This window comes from Typopeltis vanoorti, chromosome 9 (genome assembly GCF_054136105.1).
Source record: "Typopeltis vanoorti isolate ZY-2024b chromosome 9, IOZ_Tvanoo_1.0, whole genome shotgun sequence".
NCBI classification, from domain to species: Eukaryota; Metazoa; Arthropoda; class Arachnida; order Uropygi; family Thelyphonidae; genus Typopeltis; species Typopeltis vanoorti.
The window spans coordinates 73,462,739-73,487,185 of NC_143557.1; the positions used below are offsets into that span (position 1 = coordinate 73,462,739).

A 24,447-nucleotide genomic window follows, 5' to 3' on the forward strand; every position below is an offset into this window, starting at 1 on the left:
ATATCATTAGCAGCACCTCCTCCTTCTCTCCTATCTTCTCTATCCTTCCTAAAAATACTTTACCCTTGACACTTGATACCAGTTAGGTCTGATTTTGATAGCTAGGTCTCACTAATACCTACAAGCTGAGGTCGCAACATATTGACTAAGGCAACAAACTCTATCCCTTTGTTTCTGATCCTCCTAGCATTCGTGTACAGACATAATAATCTACCTGTTTGTTCTTTTGTATTGTCTTGTCTGCAGTCTGTCTGACACAGTTGGACAACTTGCAGATCTCTATTCTTTAACGCCTTACACATGTAGACATCTTTGCGCACATTTGATGGGTCTGAACTGGATGAACACAAACCCGGAATCGTTCTCACCTCGTCAACATTTCCATGACAAAGGCCATTAGTGTCATTAACACAGTTATATAACATTGTCGCTCTTATAATTGCATTCACACAATTCCATCCTTTATAATTTAGTTTCCCTGGCTCTCTGTGTTAGGTCTCATACCAGTTACTAGTTTTTTTTAGGCTTCTGATACCAAATGCATTCAGCTGTAGGCCGTCCCTCTTATACAAATCCAGTCTTCCCTCAAACTTGCTAAACAAATCCAAAAACTCGCATCTTCTTTCTGCATATCCTATTCATCGAATCGTTTGCCATCATAGCGAGGTAAAATACTGACGATTTTCATTTTTTCATTCTTCACTCTCGCTTCTTCCAACAACCCTTTCATGTCCTCTCTCATACTGAACTTATCGCCAGTTAAGTCATTAGTACCTACTACGACTACTATTTCTTTTACTTTACTTCTCTGTTTTTGAATTGCATGTGTTATGTTTATGTTTTTAATTTTTGCAAAACTCGATGTTATAACTCACTCTCATCTATAACATGTTTTATTATAGAGTCACCATACCAAATAACTTTTTTCTTTTTACTAACAATAGTTACCTGATTTCTGTAATTTCTGACTTACCTGTTTCTTTGCTTTGTTTCTTGTTTTCCTGTTCATTTTTCTTTTTCTCTCTATGCTCATTTAAACGCCTCTCAACTTTTTGCAATTCCTGCATCATCTCTCTGATGATCTGCTTCAACTTCAACAACAGATATACTAAAAGAAATTCATTGCAACAAACTTACAGAGATCACAGTAATAATTTGTTAGAGTGATTTGTTTTCCAGGGCATTTCCTTTAGCATGGTACCTGTGGGACTTAATTGAGAGATTTCTTTGATAGCTTGTTATAGTGGTTTTTGCTGTAATGAGTTGGCTGTATTTCTATGAACTAACATGCTAAGATTACAGAGCTATGTATGAGGAATAAAATTACTGGGCTAATTCTTAGAATTTCTGGTAGTAAGAATATTTTCATGTTCTTAGCCAAACTAGGAGGCAAAGCATGATATTCCATTATTATTTCTATAATTTCTTGCTTAGCTTAACTGTTCTCAGAAACAACCATTTATATCCTAAAAGAAAGCAGGATGTTTAAGGTCATATAATTCTTTTGTTTTCATAATTTGCAGGAGTCGTAAGTTTTTATCATTTTTGAGTTTCAGAATTTTTCGTCTTTTCATGAAAATTCTATAGTTAAATTTTGAAAGTAAAAATGAAGAAAACAGTAATCTGAAGTTACATGAACTGTAATACGAGGCATGATAAAAACTGATTTTCAATAAGGAAAACATCTTTACAGCACTGATTATTATATTTGATTCTTCAATTTAGATTTCACCAATGTTGAAGCCAATTACATTATTAGAGAAATCTGTTCAGGACGTTAGCAAAAGAATTAGTGAATTCTGGAATATAAAACTCTGACTAAATGAATTTAATCAATCAGTAGATGACTAAATCACTTTAAGCAATTGAATGAAAAACAGTATTCCAAATATGGGATTACTGTTGCCAGTGATAATGTATGTTCATTTCAAGAACATAAAAATGGTTCATATGTAAACAATGTATATATAATTTTATCTTGTGTTAAAAATAATAATTATAAGAAGAAATGTGGAATTTTTATAAACATTTGTTATATTTTTGTATCCACTTATTGAGGTGGAGATGCTTTTCCCAACCTTGGTAAAATATTTTTAAGCACTTTTTTTTAATGATTGGTTTATTGAAACTGTATTATCTGCTACATTTGCAATAATAAAATATATATTTGTAACAATATAGTGAATTACATAGATATTATATAGTGCATTATACTATGTTATATATATATATATATATATATATATATATTACTTGGTGGATATTCTGATACCATTGAAGAGTAAGTTGTACATTTTAAACTTATAAATTAAACATGTGAATTAAAGAATATTTATTTCCCTTTCCTGTTTACTGAATTTATATATCTTTTGATTTATAAGTTATATGACTTATGATCTTAAATATTCTAATTATTATAAATGTATGATGTTTAAACACATTAAACCACACAGCAGTCTGCAATGTTTATGTAAACATCATAAATTTGTATTTATGTTTGATATATACATCCATGTTACTGTTTTGTCATGAATATTTTACCACCATTTCATGTGATTATACTGTACATGGTGATCTAATAATATCATTTATAGGCATTGACATCACCAGCACAATAAAGGTACAAGGTCCTCAGACTTTTGCATTGATGATAATTAATGGGTATGTGATCTATACCTAGCATAAGTATTTTTTGTTATTTTGCCTCGGGGTTCTTAAGACAATGCAAAAAAGAAAACCTACTGGTGACCCACTGGTGGTAGCTATTTGAACATTGGGCTTCACTGACATCTTGTAGCGCTCAGTAATATTTACTGTAAATCTTATTATTATTAATATATATATTTTTTTTTTGGTTATCCCAAAATTTATCCCCAATTTTGATGATGATTGGATGGCCAGGCCTTTCTTCAGCATTTGCATTATGTATATTCTATTCCCTAGCCATTTTTTTTTTTCAGAAATGTTCTTTACTTTTACAATCGGTATTTTAACCCAGCTTTGTCTCATGCATGTGTGCGCATGCACACACACACACACACACACACGATGCTGCAGGAAGAATCTACCAAATTTCAGGAGGCTAATTCCTTTGAGTAATTTTATGCAAAAACAGTTGATATCAACATGGATGTAGCATAAAATTTACCAAATGTGTTTTATTATCAACTTAAAACCTTGCTTAAGTTGGAAAATTGGTTATTTTAATAAATGAACAACAGAGTTCTTATAATAATTGCCAAAGGTGTCTCTCCTCTACTTGAATATACATATTTCCTTTCACTGTAGTAATGTTATGTTGTTCACTATCATAGATAGATTACTTTTGTGTAACCCTAGACCAGGGGTGTCAAACTGGCTGCCCACTGGCTGTGTTCGGCCCACAAGGCAATTTCTTGTAGCTTGCGATGCCTCAAGGGAAGATAGAAAAAAAAAGATTCTTCCTTTTTATAAAAACAGAAATATCATTTTAAACATTCGATTTATTTGTTTTCATACGACATTTATAGTTATAATATGGATGCAACGACCTACTATGATATAATTGCAATTTTATATCACAATTTCAATGTTAGATCCGATCCTAATCAATAAAAAATGTATATTTATGCTTTCATCGTTAATTTATAGCACGCTGCAGGTAGCGTGCTGAAAAAATTGAATTCTATTGGCTAGCAGCTGTTCACATGACCAAAGTGATGCACAGCATACCTGCCCATGCGAATCCAGGCTGCACTAGTTTATAATTGCCTACTACAGTCAGTGAACAATCTCTGAAGCACATGTTATTCGCCAAACACGATCCAAAGACATGAGCAACGTAATGTAGCCGTGATGGAATTTTTATTATTTTTTATTTGCAATAGTATCGTGCACTGGTCTACAGTTTTGTGTGTTTTTATTCAATAAATTTGTAAGTAATTATACATTTTTTATAAAAATTGTTATTAATAATATGCTTATTTACCCAATGTCGCTTTCTTAGACAACATGGAAAAAAAAAAATTGCTGATGAGGGGAGAAAATTCCAAGAAATATGAAAATTGAATTACTTCTATACTGAAACAAAGGACAAAATGGTGTTCATTATTTGTAATGAATCAATTAGTGTCAGCAAAGAATATATATATAAAAAAGGTACTATGATAAATTCACAAAGAATAATATTCACACTTTGAGGGTAAACTGAGAGAAGAAAAATTAAATAGTATGAACAATTCACTTCAAAGTCAAGTATTTTCAAAAATTATGAAATACAATGAATCAGCAGTGAGAGCCAGTTATGAAATCAGCTATTTATTATAATGTGAAACATTCCAAACCTTTTAGTGACCATCCCTTGGTTAAGGAGTGTATGATAAAAGCAGCCAAAAGCACCTGTCCCAATAATGTGCAAGTATTTCATGATATTTCTTTGTCCAGAAATACTGTGATTGAAAGAATAACCAAAATGGCAGATAATCTGTGTAACCGATTGCAAAAACATCTGTAAACGTACAGTTCTTTTCAATTGCACTTGAAAGTTTTGATATTCATGACATGGCTCAAGTTGCTCTGTTTCTTCAGGCTTGTGATGACAATATGAATATTACTGAAGAGTTCTTGGAAATGATTCCCATCCAAGGAACCACTACAAGGGAAGACATTTTTGACACTGTGGAGCATTTTAGAAAAATACCAATTTCCTCTGAACAGGCTCATAGCTTTGACAACCGATGGTGCTCCAGCAATGATAGGCACAAATAAAGGTGTTGTACTTAGCAAGACTTGCAGCAAAGTTAAAGGAAATGTATCCAGACATTCCAAAATTGCAATCTTTCCACTGCATTATTCATCAGCAGGTCCTGTGCTCCCAGAGTATTGGAAATGAGCAGCTTACTCAAGGCTGTGACGAATACTGTGAACTTCATCCATTTCAGAGGCCTCGATCACCACCGTTTACACAATTTCCTTAAATACTTGAAGAGTGAATTTTAAGGGCTACCTTATTACACACAGATTCATTAGTTATCTTGTCATAAGGTTCTAAAAAGCTTTTTTTACTTTGAGGAGATAAAATTGTTACTAGAAATATATAAAAAAAAGTCTTGATGTTGCATTTCCCTAATGATCAGACATGGGTATAAGCTCTAGCATTCTTAGTTAATATTACAAGACATTTGAATGATGTAAATGTCAGACTTCAGGGGAAAGATCAGTTAATAACACATGTATGATGTGCTGGCAAGTTTTAGATGTGAATTGGTTTTCTTTTAAATGAATTTGTTTCAAAATCATTTAAAAGAGAATATTCTAAATTGCTTTCCTATGTGTGAACATTTGAACAATAAGAATCTAAGTTTTACCTTTTCTCAATATTGTCCCTGACTAGAAAAGATTAAAGGAGAATTTGATAGGCGATTTAAAGATTTTAATTATTATTATTATTTCGGGCAACTCCAAGGAGTCGACATACTCATCGAGGGAGGCCCTAACATCATGTCAAGAACAACTATTCAACATTCACACATACCTTGCCTTGAACTCATTCACAGTCGTAGCATGTATGACCCCTAGTCCTCCCACCACCAGTCTTATTCTCAAAAATATCTTCTGGATAAATCTTATACAAACCCTTCAGTAATTTGAATGTCTCAATCATATCACCCCTTTTTCACCTATCAACCAATTTCTGCAGCCCACAAATCTTCAACCTGTTCTCGTAAGGTTCATTCCATACTTCTGCTATTATCTTGGTCACACGTCTCTGGATCCTCTCCACCTCCTCCCTATCGAGAAGAAACCCTGGCCCATATCTGGGCACAGTAGTCTAGATGGAGTCTTATCAAGGCTCGATACAGAGGAACAATAACTTGTTTGTCTCTGCTTGTTAAAGTATTTTTCAGTAACCAAGTGATTTGATGAGCTGATTTAGCCACTTTTGCGATGTGCCCCCTAAACTTCAACTACCTATCCACCAACACTCCCAAATTCCTGGCTTCGTCAATCTCCTGGAGTACGGTTACACCAATGTGATATACTGCTGCTAATCTTTTCATCCCAAAATGCATAACCTTATACTTTGCCACATTAAATTGACATCCATTTTCCTTAGTCCAGTCCTCCAAACTATCCAAATCATCTTGCAAAATTTTGACATCCTGTGCACTCACAATTGCTCTACCCAACTTTGCATCATCAGCAAACAAGTGAACACTTCCTCTCAGATCCTTTCCTATATCGTTAATGAACAAATTGAAAAGTAGTGGTCCAAGAACAGAGCCCTGCGGCACACCACTAGTCACAAGCCGTCTTTTGGACTCTACTCCTAAATAAACCACTCTCTGATATCTCTCCATCAGCCACCCTCCTATCCATCTCATCAACCCTTTATCCATCCTCATATGCTGCAGTTTACTGATTAGAGTTCCATGTGGTATCCTGTCAAAGGCCTTAGCAAGGTCCAGTAGAATCACTGTAAACCCATTACCCTTATCCAGTTCAGCCGTCACTGTGTTATAAAACGTGAGCAAGATACTGAGGCATGATCTATCCTACACAAAACCATGTTGTCCCCCATACAGTATCCCATTTTCATCTATCCAATCCTGTATTCTTCTCTTGACTAATTTCTCCAAGACCTTGACAACGATTCCTGATATGCTAATTGGTCAGTAATTTACAACAGCAGTCTTGGAACCTCCTTTATGCACTGGAACTATTTTCCCATCTTTCCACCCCCTCGGGACTAACCCAGACCCGAGACTCAAATTAAATAAAATGGTCAAGGGTATACTGACAATTCTTTAGCCGCTTCACATATGACACGAGCTGGTATACCATCCAATCCCACAGATGTATTGATATTGAAGTTTTGTAATAGACTACTCACCTCCACTTCATTCACCACAATTCCCTTATAATCTACTGGTTCATTCATTACTGCAATGTCACCACATGGATGATATATTCTTGAAAGCGCTCGCTCAGTAATTCAACTATATCAACTGATTCGGTTACCTCCCTACCATCGGCATTCTTTAAAATCATTCTGCCATCTACATTTTTTCTTTTACTTGCAACATATCAAAAAAACTGCTTGGGATTCTCTTTTGCATGGCTAATGTTCTTTCATAATCCGTTTTTGCTTTTCTTACCACACTTGTTATCCTTCTGGCCTGTACTTTATACCATTCATGTGCCTGCCGGTCACCTTTCTCCTTAAATTCCCTCCACAGTTGTTTTTTTTTTGCAGATCAAGCTTAATGGTGTATTCATTCATTTAACCCCCTACTTGATTTAATATTCGGACTCTAGGTATACAGTCAGCCATTGCCTCCTGCAAACACTTCTTAACTGCCTCCCATGCACTATCAACATCCAGCCCTTGCAGTTTTACATGCCACGGTATTGAACCAATCAAACTCCTAAGCTTGTCATACTTGCCAGCTCGATAATTCCACATGTAATCTGTCTTAATTGTAAATTCCACACCTTTATCCACCTCCCAAGTCAAGACCCTATGATCACTCTCACCAGTAGGCAACATGGTCATATTCGTTACAGCCAAATTCTCAGATGCAATTACTAGGTCAAGCACTCTCTGAACCCTAGTATTTTCCATTACATGCTTTCGCAGATAGTTATCCCTTAATAAGCGCATAAAATCCAATTCCTTCCTCCCATGTGTCCTCTCCTCCTTCTAATCAGTGTTATCATAGTTGAAATCTCCCATAATAATTACCCTCCTTCCACTCATTTCTTCTATTTGCTTATGCATGCTATCTCCACTATCTATTCCATCACCTGGTCTATAGTAGTACCCAATTGTATATTTTGTTCTGCTAGTCTCAATCTCACACCAAATAGCCTCAAACGTGCTCTTTTCTCTATCCTGCAGTTCAACTTCTATACTCCTTGGCTACAGCTCATCAGCTATCATCAATAACACTCCTCCCCCATTGTATTCTCCCTGTCACTCCTGAACACACCATACCCCTCACATTCAATCCCACTAGCTATATCATCTTCTGTCAGCCATGTTACACTAATGCCAATAACCTGTGGCCTGAAAGTGCCAACCAAGGCCAAAAATTCTTCCTTCTTGTTCCTAATACTTCTGGCATTAGTATACATGAATTGCAGAAGCCGATTTGTCCCATCCCTATTTTGATGCCTTATACTAACTATCCCATTCTGATTCGTGGTCATTCGTACTTGCTTGGGCATATTACACACATTCATACACTCAACTGTCTCTCTAAAGTCTGCATATCTACTAATGAGCAAGAATAAGTTTCGTCTTTTTACAGATCCTTTTTCCTTTAATTTCGAAAAAGTTCCTATTTGTATTCAAATGGAACTTATTGATTTTCAAAATGATTCCATTCTAAAAGAGAAATATAAAGAAGTCCATGTTCCAAATATATATACACTTATTTACGTCAGAAACATCCGGAAATAAAAAAGTTTCAGCAAATATTCTCATGTATGAAAGGTAACAAAACTGCCCACAGATCAAGACTAACTGACATCAATCTTTCTGCCATAATGAAGGTCGTATGCACTCGATCTTTGAGTCCAAATTTTGACAAGCTGGTTAACAAAAAACGCTGCCAAGTGTTGTGAAAGAAATAAAATACTACAAATATGAGGGTGGTCTGAAAAGTTCTTGGCCCTCGACCATAGATGGCAACACTATCGGCAAGATTTTTTTTTTTCTAAGTTGATACATTTGTCATAAGCATCTATGTGAAATTGCAAGCCATTCTATCAAGTAGTTTGTTTTATACAGCTGTCTGAAGCATAAGTGTTGTCTGTATCCCTTGAAGTGGATAAAATTGAGTATCGTGCAGTATAAAATTCTTTGTAAAAGAAGGTTTAATGCTGAAAGAAATTCATTCGAATTTCATAAAAGTTTATGGGCACACTTCTCATTTTTTTCGACAATTCAGAAATGGACTTAAGAAATTGCAGCGTTTAAATGTGGCCGTACCAGCCTTGAAGATGATCCGCAAAAGGACGTCCAAAAATTGTAACACCACCTGAAATCCATGATCAATTGCACAATATGGTATCGGATGACTGGTGAGCCAAAGTGCATGAAATTGCTGAGACTATAGGCATTTCAAAAGAATGTGTAGGATATATTTTGCATAAAGAATTGCAAATGAAAAAGCTTTGCGCAAGATGGGTGCCATGCTTGCTCACAGCAGATTAAAAAAGCACTCTCATGAAAATCTCTGAACAGTGCTTGGAGCATTTTAACAAGAATAAAACTGATTTTGTGCATTGATTTATTACTATGGATGAGACCTGGATTCGCCATTACACACTACAATCCAAACAGCAGTCAAAACAGTGGACAGATGCCAGCTGTTCAGTGCCAAAGTTGGTTCCATCAGCAGGAAAGGTCATGGCATTGGTGTTTTTTGGGATGCTAAAGGCATTTTGTTTATTAATTATCATGAAAAGGTAAAACAATAACCGGGGAATATTATTCCGATCTTTTAACCTGACTAGACGAAAAAATTGGTGAGAAAAGACCCGGTTTGCAGAAGAAAAAGATAATCTTTCATGAGGACAATGAACCTCTCCACAAAGGTGTTTTGGCAAAGTGAAAATTAAGGGATCTGCACTATAAATTGTTGTAACATCCATCCTATTCCCCAGATTTGGCTCCCTCTGACTTCTTTCTCTTCCCAAAACTAAAACTCTTCCTTGCTGGTCAGCGTTTTTCTTCGAATCAAGAGGTGATTGCAGCTGTAAAGGGGTATTTTGCAGATCTTACTGAGAACCACTACAGGGATGGGATAATGGTGCTGGTGCATCGCTGAAATAAATGTATTAGTCTTCAGGGGAGGTTATGTTGAAAACTAAAAATAACTTTGACATTATAAATTCATTTTTTCATTGTTAGGCCGAGAACTTTTCAGACCACCCTCATGAATTTCTTAAAATTACTATAATTGTATTATGCAAGTATATATATTTTTTTTACCCCAAAATATTATCATTGACATTTAAAAAATTACCCAAATTAGACATTTTCCCCCAAAAAATAGAAGTATTTTATTTCAACACAAATACAAAAATTTCAAACTAATAGGAGGCTCTGTAAATTTTTGCGATGGTCATTAATGAGACTTTATACTTTTTTAGACTGTATAAATATTTAATTTGTTGAAATAATATTTTAATTTTGGCTTAATTTGTTTAAATGCTATGTATTGTAAATATTAATATAATAAAAATATTCTTTATTTTTTCGAGTTGTTATAATCATTATACTATTATTTTATGTCTTGTAATGACTTAGAATAAATTAAATTTTCATCATTAATTTTCCAGTTTATTTATACTCATTCTTTTACTTTCCTTCGATTCTAATTAGTGCAGCTTTTTTTTTAGTCAAAAATTTTTTCGACCCATTTGAGATACACTTTTATGGCAAATGGCTCGTGGTTCAATTGAGTTTGACACTCCTGCCCTACACATAGTAATCTAAAGAGTTGAGATCGTTGAGATTAGGGATTTTACCTGGCCAAGGGTTGAGGACCTTGATCCGTCTAGTAATAGGGATAGTTACAATTCAGATAGGTGGAAATCTGTTGGGAAAAAAATGCAGTGGGGCACTATATGTTTACTGACATATGTAGAAATATATGTCAGTAATTGGAAATCCTCTGAAAGCCCTTTCAAGTAATTTAAAACAAAAAAATATTTATGTATCTCTACTGAAAACGATCACTGAACATCTAAAGTCTAACTAATTGGTTTCCAAAATTCCACATCACACATTTATCAGACAAATGAGAATATTGCCTGTATGTGTGATTCCATGTGACATCATCAAATTAAAAATTCAATTGAAGCTCCACAGTTTAGTTGGAATAGGTGCACCCTGTTACATGTCTACATAGATACTTAATGAATGGGGACAGGGTGGCAGTTTGGGATTAGGCTGACCAAATTATATTATTGGCTTAAACCATAATGCAAAATGATGGTATAACATGACAGAATTTCATGCCTGCTGGGTTAAACAAGGTCCCTGTTGTTTTTATTAGGGACTGGTTTAACTGAACATCAGAGTTGAGTTAAACTCAGAGTTCACGATTGCCACCATCATCATAAGAAGCATCATTGGAAAAGAAATGTAACTAGCAGAAAAATTGAATAGGTATCAAATCAGTATAGTAATACTTAACTGAAATGAAGACAAAAACAGTTGATCTTTCTAAGAAACAAATAGGAAATGTTACATTCTGCAAATAGCAATCAGGGGAAAAGGTTTAGTTTTATATACTATAGCTACTACTTTTCCCCTGATCGCTAATACACCCTGCCATTCAATTTTCTTGAATGGCAGGATGTATTAAGTAATAATGTGGACAAATATCAGAATGGGTAACTGGATAATAAGACTTATTTGTGCCTACTATGGTCCCACAGAAGAGTCTACTTTGGAAAAAGTGGAAGAATTTTTCGAGGCATTAGAGAAGCTATCTGACACAATGAAAGAAGGAAAAGTTGGTCCTAGTTGAAGACCTAAACAGCAGAGTAGGAAATGATTACCAGACATATAGAAATGTTCTGGGAAAAATTAGGAAAAAGAGCAAAGCTAATAATAATGGTAAGAACCTGATAGATTTTTCTTTAGGACATGGGCAAGTTATTACTGACACCATGTTCCAATATAAAAATATGCACAAATTCACATGGGGAAGATTTATTGGTTGCTATTGTTGATAGCGATGTCTCTTTCCTAGTTCAGGACATAAGAGTATCCAGAGGATTTGAAATTGGAAGTGATAACCATTCAGTATTGAGCAGGATAAAATTAAATTTCATATTGAAAAGAACAGAACAGCTTTCAGAGGTGAACAATAGAGTGAAATACACAAATATTATTCAATAGAAAAAGAAAGAGTTTGAAATCAAGAGCCAAGTCTTAGAGATTAACTGGCAAACTCTGAAGTAAACATTTTGATTGATTCAGCCAGTGAGACGTGTTAAAGTTGTCTGCAATAAAAACTCAGAAGGTTAAAGGTGCATTTAAGAAAACAAGAAAGTGCTTTGAAAGTTCCTGGCAAGTGTCATCTTATGCTCTTAGAGAATGCAGAGAAAACTGTAAGAAAACAAAGCACTGTATAAAACTAGCTAAATGAAAGTTATGGGAAAACTTTGGTGAGAATATAGAAAATAAATATCAATAAGCTGGCAAAATGTTCTGGAGGCTATTGAAAAAACTGAAATGGAGGAAAGAGTATGTGAAAAGTATGTAAAAGGAATCAGAAATGATAAAGGTGACATGAAAACTGAGTCTAAAGATATTCTAGATGTCTGGAGTAATTACTTTGAAAGATTGTTAAATGAAACAATCAGTGACAGCATGTGGTAGAAAACACTCAACAGGAATGCAACCAGGACTACACATCAATACTCAAAGTGAAAAAGCCATCAAAAACCTGAAGTGTGGAAAGGCAGCTGGAGTAGATGATATTTAACCAGCAATATGGAGAAATCTAAAAGTTTTACAGTGGCTACATTGCATAATTTAGAGGGCCGAATTCTGGATGATCAGAATAGAGCTCCCATGCCATCTATGGAACATCTTCTGCAATGCTGCCTAATAGACATTAATAATATATGTGCCCAAGAAGATTTCATGCAGTGTACTGAAACAGCTTAAAATATATTAGTCACTGGATTAGTGAAATTTGACATTTTATGTTTTTACATAATATTTTATGCAAGTGACATTTTTGTCATTTAATGTATGCTTTTAATCCCTATTCTTTTAATGTCTATTTCTTTAAATGTATGCTTTTAATCATTTTTATATGTATGCTCTTGCATTTTCTACAGTTCGCAACATGAAATAAACAAGTATCCATCTATAAAAGGGAAATAAACTGAATGTTAGAATTAGAGGAATTTTCCTACTGAGTGTTCCTGGTAAAATTTATGAAAATATTCTTGAGAAATAGCTAAGAAAATTTGTGGAAGAGAAGCTTTCAGAAGAATAAGCTGCATTCAGGCCAAACAGAGGTTGTCAGGATCAGATTTTCACTTTAAGACAAATAGTTCAGAAATCATGGGGGTATAACAAGGATCTGTATTGTACATCTGAGAAAGGCATATGACAAGGTACAAAGACAAAAGCTGTACAAAACATTAGTTATGTGGTATAAATGGGACATTATATTGGACAATGTATAGTCTATATTAGAGTTGTAAGTCAGCAGTTAGAATTGAAGGAGGTACAAGAAAATGCTTTGATGCTTAAAATTAGGTGTGAGACAGGGGGTGTACTTCTTATTCATCATCTGTATTTATCATCGCTGTTATTCATCATCTATATGGATCACATTATGAAGGAAAGTGGTATTAAACATGATATCAAAATTGGTGATGTGAATGGTAGTTGTGGGTACAAATGACTTGGATAGTGAGGCAAAGAATGTGGAAAGGGATTTAAAGAAGTTTGTTGCAGGAGGTGAAGATAATAGTGTCATTGGGAAAATGGTTAATTTGTTTGCCATATATGATAGTAGTGAACTGAGGAGAGCCATTGACACAATGACAAGACAGCTGCGTTTTGTTCAGTTTGTGATGTTTGGAGTGAATTAGAAGGGAAGTTAGAATGGTTTAAAGCTGACGGAATTTGACTCAAATGACAAATATGCATTTGAATGGGTTTGGTTTCATATTTGGAGCGATTGTTGTTTGCTAAGAGTACACAGAGTTCTTACAAAATTAGCATGGCTAAGGTCAGAAAGATGTTGAGAAGCAGGTTGTGGTTAGTAGAGAGTATCAGAAATAAAGGAGTTGAATTTGTAGCATTGATCAAGTCAGTATGCTAAAGGTAATTGGTATAAGAGAAATTTGGTTGTCTGAGGATGATTAAATGTAATTTTCTTTCATTATTTATCTTTCATTCATAATTTAATTTTCTATCCAAAAGGATAGAAGGGTAAAGAAAGGAGGAGGAAATACTGTTATTGATGCAGAGGATTTAAGTGTCCTTCAAAAGTGGAAGTGGGAAAACAGTAGTATGTGTGAAGATTTTCAAGTATTTGGTGAGAAATTGAGCTAAGTAGAGTAGTATATCTAATAGGATGTTTTTATAGGCCAGGGAATGTGGAGAGCACTAATTGTGAAATGTTTGCACAAATTAGTTGGGTGAGTAAAAGGATGTGATCCTAATTTTCGACACAAGTCTTAGATTAGCTCAGGAAATTGAATGGAAAGATGACAAAATTGTTCTGCTTCATAAAGTAGGTGATAAGACTAAGACTTTAAATTATAGTCTAATCTGCTTGTCTGGAATTGTAGTCAAGGTGTTGGAAAAGCTAGTGAGGACAAGAACTCACAACTGGGTGGACAGTAGCAGAATTGTCTTTAAGGACAGCATGGATTTGTTAAAAGAAGATCATGTTTTAGCATTCTGCTTACTTATTATAATATTCCAATGTCTTCATCACCTTGTTATACAAGGTGATGAAGACATTGGATAAAGGGGATGCACATGCAGTAGTATAGTTGGATTTGGCCAAAGCTTTCGATGGATTACCACATGACATACTAGTAGTTAAATTGAAACAGTGGTAGATTAGTGTATTAGATTGGAGATTGGCTGTCTGAGGTATCAACAGGTTGTATGGGAATGATATCCCAGAAGAGGAAAGTTGCTGGTGGTTTGTCTCAGGGGTCTGTTTTGGGGCCATTATTGTTTAATTTGTATATAAATGACATTGCAAAGCTTAAATGGTGAGAAGTAGAGCAGATGTTGTAGCTTTGCAAGAGGACCTAAATACTGTCTGAATGGGCAAGTGTGTGGGATGTCAGTTTAATATTACAAAGTGTAAGGTTTTAAAATTTGGAAAGTATAGATAGGATGCAGAGTATAGGATTGGCAGGGATATTTTGGAGGAGGAGGTGGAGGAAATGAAGAATTTAGGGGTTTGTGGTGGATAGACTTATAATTTCTTGGACATTTTGCTAAAGTTGTGAGGACAACACAGTGGATTATGGGAATGGTGTGGAGAACACTGACATGTTGAAGTAAGGATACTTGAATTCCATTGTACAAGACTTTGATCAGGCTTGTACAATGGAATTGAACAGATTAATGTTGGTGAGATTTTTCATAGAATATCTGGAGACAGGGAGAACAAGACCATTCCTGGAAGCTGTATAAGGTGGGTGTTGAGCAAGGAGATGAGAGTAGATTTTTTTGCATGGAGTGTGCTGAGTGCATGGACAGCGAATGCATTTAAGTCAAGGTATGATGAGCTGCGCATGAGAGTGGGACCTACCACGATGAGTCTCTTGACTCCATGGAGGTCTGTTGGTAATAATAATTATAATAATAATGATGATGGATTTTAATTATAGGAATGCGGATTGGAAAGAAGAGATAGTGTATGGTAACAACTGGATTGAATTTGTTGAGTTTGTTCAGGGTAACTATCTTAAGCATCATGTAATGGAAGTAACATGAGGTTATTGGTGTTGTATCTCAACCAGAGAGGCATTTTCTTCAGTCGGATGACCATCATGAGGATCATCTTTGATGCTCTCTGTTCCTAGGCGAAACTGTGTATCCCATTCCTTCATGGTAGAATATGAAGGAGAATCTATCCCCTAAACACTCTCCAATTGCTGTTTGATAGCACTTGGAGAAAGCCTTTCTTTGGTAAAAAAAAACTTTCAGTGTTTGTACTCAATCGTTAACAAACAATTGTTTGTCAAATGAGGGCCTCCAACTGAATGACATAAGGAGTTTAAACTGGTACACTCAGCTCTCTATAGATGGTGCTATTTGTCATACACAAAATCATTTAAAAGTGGCATAAATTCTGTATGTCAGGCCAGAAACTTTTGTAACCTACCTCGTATACACAAAGACAAGCCATATTACATTTCAAACAGTATGCCAAAGTGACAATGATTTGAACAACTGTTATTCTACTAGCTTGACTTCTAGTGTGAGAAAAAAATAAAAAACACTACATCAAAGCTATATTCTATTTATAGCATCATTAGAGAACAAATTCTCAGTTTTAATACAGCAAAAAGTGGTGGCCTAATCCATAATTTACCATAGTGTTGTTATATTAGAGTTAAGATCCTAGATTACTTACAGTCCTAATTATAATTAACTCTTAGACCAAAAGGTTAAGTGGGTACAATATGTGCCATCCATATTCTACTTAATGGGTGGAGGGGGAATCATGCATGCACAGACAACTTGATGCTGCATTAGCAGCCTGTATATACAATTAGCTTTATCACAAAGATTCCTTGAATGCCAACTTTTTTTTTTTTTTTTTTTTTTTTTTTTTTTTTTTTTTTTTTGCTCACACTCAATATAATATGTATCACAGTATAATTTTTTGTAGAACGTTTTATTGACTTGGTTACACTAATTGCACTTGACAGAAAATTATATTCTTATTTAATCCTTTACCAAAGTGTAGTCAAACAAAGTTTGCACATGAAGTATCTTCACAACGAAGGTACTTATACTAGGCTACTTGATGTGAAACCATCAACCTCTATTTGTAGTTAAAATTTTATGGAGACACAACACACCTGTTAAAATAGTTACTTTACTTAATATTAGGAAAGTAACATTCGGCATTTCGACCTCTGTATTGAGGTCATCATCAGGAAAATACATATGTATAAGATCCAAGCTACATGCTACTACACTTTACAAAGGTAAAATGAATCTAACTGCTTATTAATCTTTTATCTAGCCTGACCTCTTGTGGAAAAACTAAATTGATATTAAATTTTAAAAAATTCTAAATAGAATGGGGGGGTACTCCCCCCCCCCCCCGGTGTTCAGGACTGGTAGGCCGGTTTTCCTTGAATGCTGATGACTTGAATTTTGAAGACGCGACACTCAGGGTAGCCCCTGAGTTTCAAAAACGTGACATAAAAAGGCTTATCATTTTATATATATAAGGTAGATTAAACAAATTTTAATTTTTAAAAAAAGACAAGTATAAAAATAAATTACAATTAAATTAAAATAAATAAAAAATAAACACAAAATTTTTTTTTAAATAAATAGATTAAAAACAGAACTACATTAAACATTTCTGAAGTCCTCTCATATTGCGATTTTCTTCTGGGCTTATTCTGATTGCTATAAGGGTTGCAGATGAGTCCTCCACATTTTTGGATTGATTAATCTGTCATTTTTGTTCAGGTTTGGATAGTGTTTAGCATTTCATAGGCTTCTTTGAATTTTCTCTCAAACCAGGTTTTGGTGCAGTGTAGGGACTTAGTGCCTTTCCAGTCAATTCTATGGTATATTTGGAGTGCCTGGTCTGATAGGCTTGTTTTACCATAATGGAAGTATTTAATGTCATTTGTGTTCTTCTTTTCTGATTAGGATTGTGTGCCCTGTTTCCTCTATGTACGGTAGGTTACATGTACATTGGATTTTGTAAACCTCTGTAAACCTTTTGTAAACTCTCCAGCCAAAAGGCTCTGGGTTCAAATCCTACCGTGGGCATGGATGTTTGTGATTGTCTGTGAAAATACTAGTGGTGGTGGTCAGCAGTAGATGACTTTGGTGTAGATGATGAAAGTAGTTGTGGTGGTGGAGACGGAGAGCTGTGGAGTAGGTGCCCTCCATCGGTGAGTCTTTGGACTCCCTGGAGGTGTCACGTAATAATAATATCTGAGCCAGACTTTGGGCTTCAATGCTGGCAGAATCTAGAGCTTGTTGCTCGAAGTCTTCCATGTAAAAGTTAGCTATTGGGGGGGGGGGGAGTGGTGAGCCCATGGCCATACTTTCTTTTTGTAGGTAAAAATTGTTTTGCCAAACAAAATACCTGGAGCAGAGTACATGGGCAGAGAGAGCCGTAATGTCGGGCAGAATATGTTCTATAGGACAGTGCTTCCAAAACTTATGGATGTAAAGGCACCTTTGGAAAAATTAAAATATTTCACTGCCCCCATCGAAAAAAAAAAAAAATTCGTAATACAGACACATATTATTATAATATTTATTGTACTTATATGTTATATATGCTATCAGCGCAGCCGCTCTGCACCCCAAGCGTATTTCTTTCCCATGCATTACCTGCACCTGTATACACTAGCAATGAAACATTAATTTAAAGCACGAAAAACTTATCCATATGAACGCAAGATTTTGTGTTTGTAAGCTTTTTTTTTTTTTTGTGCTTCGTATCAATACCTCTGAAATGAAACTTATATGAATAAGCATATATTTAGTAATATTCATTAAGCGGCAAAATACGCAGGGAGCAAAATTTGTGAACCAATACCATGGGATTTTTTCCATTAAAATGTAAAAAATAACAAAAAAGAAATAATAAAAATTAAATATGTTTCTTTTAAGATAAAAAAAAATCTACATAGTATTAAAATATTTTAAATCTGTTTTCATTATTTCCCGGCCCCCCTCAACAAAAGTAACAACCCCCAAGGGAGCCGCAGCCCACAGTTTGGGAAGTGCTGCTGTAGGAGAATAATAGTATCGTTGATAGGGACATTAGTGAAAAGGGCAGCTATGTCAAAGCTGACTAATAAATCTTGGTCATTCAGTGTGATGTTTTTAACTTTGTTTATAAAATGTTGTGTGTTTTTTATGTAGGAGTAGGAATGACTTACAAACTCCTTGAGGGTGACTGCTAATTGCTTGGCTAAGTGGCTTAGGGCTGTCAATTCCTTCAACTATCTGATGTAGTGGTGTGTGTTTGTTTTGTGTATTTTCGACAGGCCAAAAATTCTGGGAGTGCAGGCATAATGAGGTATTAGTTTTTTGGTTGTTTCTTCTGGCCACGTGATCACGGATTTGATTAATTCTCTTGTTTTCTTTTTGATGCATTTTGTGGGATTGTAGTTCATTCACCATTTGGTACATGTTGTGTCAGATACCAAACAATTCATTTTTTCTAGGTATACTGTCCAATCGAGGACAACGGTAGCATTACCTTTATCTGCTTTTGTGATTATAATGTCTTTATTATTTTTTAATGATTTGACGGCCAATTTTTCTGCTGTGGTTAAGTTCCAACTTAGTTTTTTTTTTATTTGAGTTTAACATGCATGTTGTTTCCATTCTTATTTTGTCAGCTAAATTGGAGGGGAGGGATCTTAGACCGCTTTCAATATGATAAATGAAATCCAATTTGTTAACTGACCTTGGTGCATTGGTGTAGTTTAGACCTTTTTCCAGCAGTGAGAGTTCTCCTTAGTTAAGGTTGTAGCTTGATTTGTTAATAACTTGGCCATTGTCTGTTGGTGGTTGGTTGCTCCTGACTTCGCTTGTAGGTGATTGGTTGCTCCTTGTATTGTTGGTTTGTAATTCTGTTCCTCAGGATATCTAATTGTCTGTTGCTTTCTTGTTGTTTTAATGCTTGGAACTTTGCTATGCTATTAGTTTTTCTTTGTTCTTAAGTAATAGGTGCTTGGCTGAGTTGTCTGTAATCTTCCAAACGAGCATAAATACGGAGCATTTTAGCTGAAGTAAACTTCATTTTTTAGCTTAATGCAGTTAGGTATTAAGTTGCTGTCTCTGCATCGTTTTAGAAGGGAAACATCAGCCTCTATATACAAGTAGTGTAGTCTTGAAGATATTTTATGGGCAAAATTTTTTTTGCTTATACTTGGGAAAAAGATTAAACAATAATGTAATTTCTTGTCAAGTATAAGAGTGAAACATTTTCACCAAGTGAAAAAAGCTTGGTACAATTTGTGTTACCATCTGTTTGAAAATGCTTGGTTAATTATTCACTTTCATTCTGCAAATCTGTAAGATAAGAAGTAAATATTTGAACTGTCCATTGTTAATAGATTTATGTTCAGCTGCAAGCTTAAAAGACCAGTATTTTAGCATACCCCCCCCCCCCCAACATATACACACTGATGATTACTTAGAACTAAAATTACTTACTCAGTTGCTCTGAGATTACTTCTGATCCTGAAGATCTGCAGAATCAGTTGCATTATTAAGTAAATATTTTTCAAAATGGATTTATACAATGTCTTGTAAGTCAGGCCAATACAGTTGCCTTGTTGTTACTTATGACCCCCCCCCCAAAAAAAAAGTAAATTACTACAATGTAAATTTATTATTTTTTATAAATGTTTTCTGTTTTTATTAATTGTTAGTTTTTTTTCTGTTTTTATTCATTTTTATCTGTTCTGGAAACCCTGCTCTAGAAACTAAAAACCAAACATGGAACTTTTTCAAGCTGTTTCATGCCTCCAATAAGTGGGATGGTGATCTCACACTGAGAAATGAAATTCATCTGCCTCTTAAAGACTGCCAAACATCCATGCCCATAGTGGGATTTGAACCTACTTGTTGGTTGGAGAGCAGATATGTTAACCACTTGGCCAACCAAGCCAGCAAAGATATATAGATTATGACATAGTTTTCACATAATGCATTAAATTATGTATAATAAATAAAAACTCTTCTCTTCTCAAAGGAGCCTACATAGTGCTTGGTATCAATGATGTCTCCTTTGGATAGAAGGATCTGAATTTTAGTTCCATCTAGGATATGAAGAGCTTTTATAAGTACTTTTTAATTTATAAAGAACAGAAATGTCGTTTTTATCCTGCAAAACATTTCTAGAACACAGCAGCTAACAGACATAAATATACACTGATCTTGTAGCAATAGTTGGTTTGATCTTACAATACCTTAATGCAGTGAATAGATTCAGATGCTTACCAGGTTGGAACAGCTTTTCCATGAATCATCATTCAGTCATCAAGATCTGTGTTAAAGATCAACAAACATTTCAGTGACTTTCATATCCTCATCTCCATTATCTTGGTAACTTCATAAATAAGTAATTCCTCATTCTACCCTAAATTATCAAAGCAGTTGAAGAAAAAGCAGCTTGCAAAAGGAACCCTAGCTTCATACTCAGTCTGTGCTGATGCATGCAATAGATGCAAAACAGCTATGAGTAAATTCAAATCTGACTTCATAAAGGCCAAAGCAGAAAACTTGCCTGTTGTCCAAATGGAAACTGCTCCTTGCTTCTTGCAAAGGCCATCTGGTCTAAAGATAAAGCTGACCTCCTAGTATCTCTTTTTCTCTCCAGCTCTTTTTGCTATGGATGATCAAGGCAAATCAAGCATCATATGCATCCTGTGGTTTTTTTTTGTTTTTTTTAATCATAAAGACATCAGAAGAATACTAAATAACTTGGATGCTAAAAAGTATTCTTCTGATGTCTTTTTTGATTCAATTTGAATGCCTCAGTTGTTTCGCTCTGGAGCTCACTCCTGTCCTTTGTGTCTACAATTTTCTGTACTCAGCTGATACTTATTCCCACTATATGAAAAGAAGTATTTATCTAGCCTCTCCCAAAAAAGGGGGTAAACATTTACTATCAAACTACTGACCAATCACCACCTCAATCTTCTCCATTATGCAGAGACCTGCCAGCTAATCAGTAACTACTAGTATAGATTCTGCTAATCGTGATCCACGACTGACCTCTCAACCTATCTCACCTGTCACTGGACACATGCCATGGTGAGTTCAGAGGAACATGCTGTTGCTCTTGACATTTCCAGTGTTTTTGATTTTGTTTGGCATCCAAAGTTTGCTAAGCTGTCTTCTTTCAGTCTATTTGCCACCCTCTGTAAATGGCTAGCTGGAATTCTCTCTAGTCATTCACTATATGTCATGATGTATGGCACTCTTAACTTTGCAGGTGTGTTTCAATTCACTTACCCTCTTTCTCATACATAGAAATGACCTACTTAATTTCCACTAAAGAATCCATAGCTTTGTCATCCTGCTCATATGACAAACCATGCAGTGCTCAGTCCTAAGCTTCAAGATCATCTGTAGCCAATGTGCCTTAAAGGAGATCAAGTTTATTCCCATTCTTCAGTAGAATGACCTTGGTCTTCTTTAATGTCACCAAAATACAGCCTTACCTTTTCTCTTGAAAAAGGATCTTGGTTCACCTTCCCTTACCCTCATTAATACGCAAATCACCAGTCATAATCAGATCTCTCTCTCTCCCCTGTTATAAACATCATTAGTAGCATCCTCAGCTCTAAAAAAAAATAGGAATTCTTTTCTATTCACTGCCTTACTTATTATTATTATTATTATTATTATTATTATTATTATTATTATTATATGACACCTCCAGGGAGTCCAAAGACTCATCGAGGGAGGGTACCCTCCACAACTCAGTCCATCACTACGAACCGCAACTACTTTCATCATTACACACCAACACCATCTACTGCCGACCACCACCACTAGTATTTTCACAGACAATCACAAACATCCATGTCCACGGCAAGATTCGAATCCACAGCCTTTTGGCTGGAGAGTGGATACACTAACCACTTATGTCATATTATAGCAACAAACTTAATCTTCTTTTTCACTTCATTCAACAATTTTCTATATTCTCTCTTCACACTAGATTTACACTTTTTTTCAAATACTTTCCCATTTGTGTACTATCAAAAATTTTAATCAATCTCATAAATACCAGAATGCTCATCCCATCTGGTTTTTCTTTATTTTGCACTATCACTTGTAAATATACTGGCATGTACTTTTAAATTAATTTTCTTATAAACTTTCCAATTAAATTTCTTATTAACTGAATATCTCTCGTCAATCCTTTATTCTATTTTCATTATCTCTTCTTAATCGATTATATTTATCATATTTCTCTTCTATTCATCTTTTCATATCACTTAAGAAAGTGATATGAAAAAGATGAATTATTCTTTAATTACTTTCACTGTTATTTATGTTTTTCACTTTGCTATACTACTACCTTTATACTTTTGCTGCACCTTGGGTTTACTTATCCTTAAATTTTCACAGCTTTGATGTGTGCTCGCTTTCACTCTTACTCTCTTAGTTCATTTCTGAATTGTCTACTTAATTCTAAACTTAAGGAGCAAAAAAAAAAAACTATTCTTTGTTTCTCCATATATTATCTTGAATGCATTTCACACTTGCTACATTATTGAAACTTGCTGAAGTCTAATTGAAACAAAGAATGTGCAGCTGTCATTACGCATGCATGTGCACATATACACACACAGTTTACAGGAATAAAATTCACTTGTTTTTATTTTTTGCAAAATCCTTAATTGTCCACCTTCTTAGTGACACTAATTCCCTTCCTTTTATAATTCTTTTCATTCAATTTTGTTTCTTGTATACAAACTATTGTATAAAGGAAACACTTTCTGTTATTTTATTCATTTATTCATTTTCATAAACAGTAATATCTGATGATTATTAAATCCTGCTGTTAATACAACTTTCCATATTATAATGCCCTGATTATATAGCTTCCTATAGTATTTCTGGATGACTGCTGTTTATAAGATAATACATGCATTGTGTGCAAGAAAATTATTACAGAATTTTATATTTTCTTGGTTGTAAAAAAAAAAAAAAAAAACAATGATCATTCTGTAATTTCTCATAAATCTTTACCACAGTTTCATAAGTTTGGATTGGAAAGCTTTGAAGTTAATAAAGATTCATGTTTGAAACATATCCTAATTTTTGAATTAGAAATCAAGTATATTTAATTCAGTGATGTATTTGATTAAATTAGAAGGTAAAGATGATTATCTCTTATTCCAGACCAGTCTCAGCATCTTTTGCCTCTACACGGTATGTTTCCAAGTTCAGACACTTCTGTTCTCCAGTATACTGAAATAATACTGAATATTTTCATCTAAAATTTAAAGTTTTTGGAAAATGATGAGCATGCAGCAATGCTTTAATGTAAACAGTTATTTCTAAGAATCAAGAGAAGAGCATGCAGCATTGCTTTAGTGTAAACAGTTATTTGTAAGAATTGAGAGAAAATGTGTTTTGTGAATGAGTTTTTGCTGAAATGCTTAGCTATCCATGTTGCATGATCTCTCAGTATTATCCAGATTTCAGAAATTCATGTTCACTGGTTAATCAAGATATATTTGTTGGTGTTATAAGTGTTATATTTGTTTTAAATAATTTAAGTGTACTATATTTTTAAATTTAGATATTGACTATTTTTGTTCTTTTATTATTTACCTTGGACAAAAAAAAAAAAAAAAAAAAAAAAAAAAAAAAAAAAAAAAAACCTGGAGAATCATCTTTCTATACTAGAATTAGTAATTAGTAAATTGCAAGTATCATTGTCATTAAGAAGGTATAATCTACCTATTTAGACTAAATGAAAAAAAAAAAGTTGAAAATCCTGTGAACAAGGAAAATCAACAGTAACATGAGACAAGGAAGCTGAAGCATAAAGACGGGAATTTTATGAATCCTGCCCATGAAAGCTGCTATAGTACATTAATAATAGTACTGTGGATGATTTAATAGTTATTTCAGAAATCCTGCTCTAAAGACCAAATGAATTTTTGAAGCCTCTTTGTCTTCAGTAAGCAGTGGTCCTGTGTTGGTTG

At 34.5% G+C, this 24,447-nt stretch overlaps 1 protein-coding gene across 3 annotated transcripts in view; it reads left to right on the forward strand.

Annotated features, from left to right (window-relative positions):
- The window catches only part of LOC150103156 (AP-1 complex subunit gamma-1-like), a 418,791-nt gene that overhangs the window by 205,959 nt on the left and 188,385 nt on the right, over positions 1-24,447 (forward strand). For 2 of the 3 annotated variants that reach the window (XM_090398388.1, XM_090398391.1), the window contains exon 11: positions 23,636-23,665. The exons of the other annotated variant lie outside the window; for it this stretch is intronic. In XM_090398388.1, coding sequence (XP_090254514.1) covers positions 23,636-23,665 — 30 coding nt within the window. The remainder of the gene's footprint in view (positions 1-23,635; positions 23,666-24,447) is intronic. 3 annotated transcript variants of the gene reach the window in all.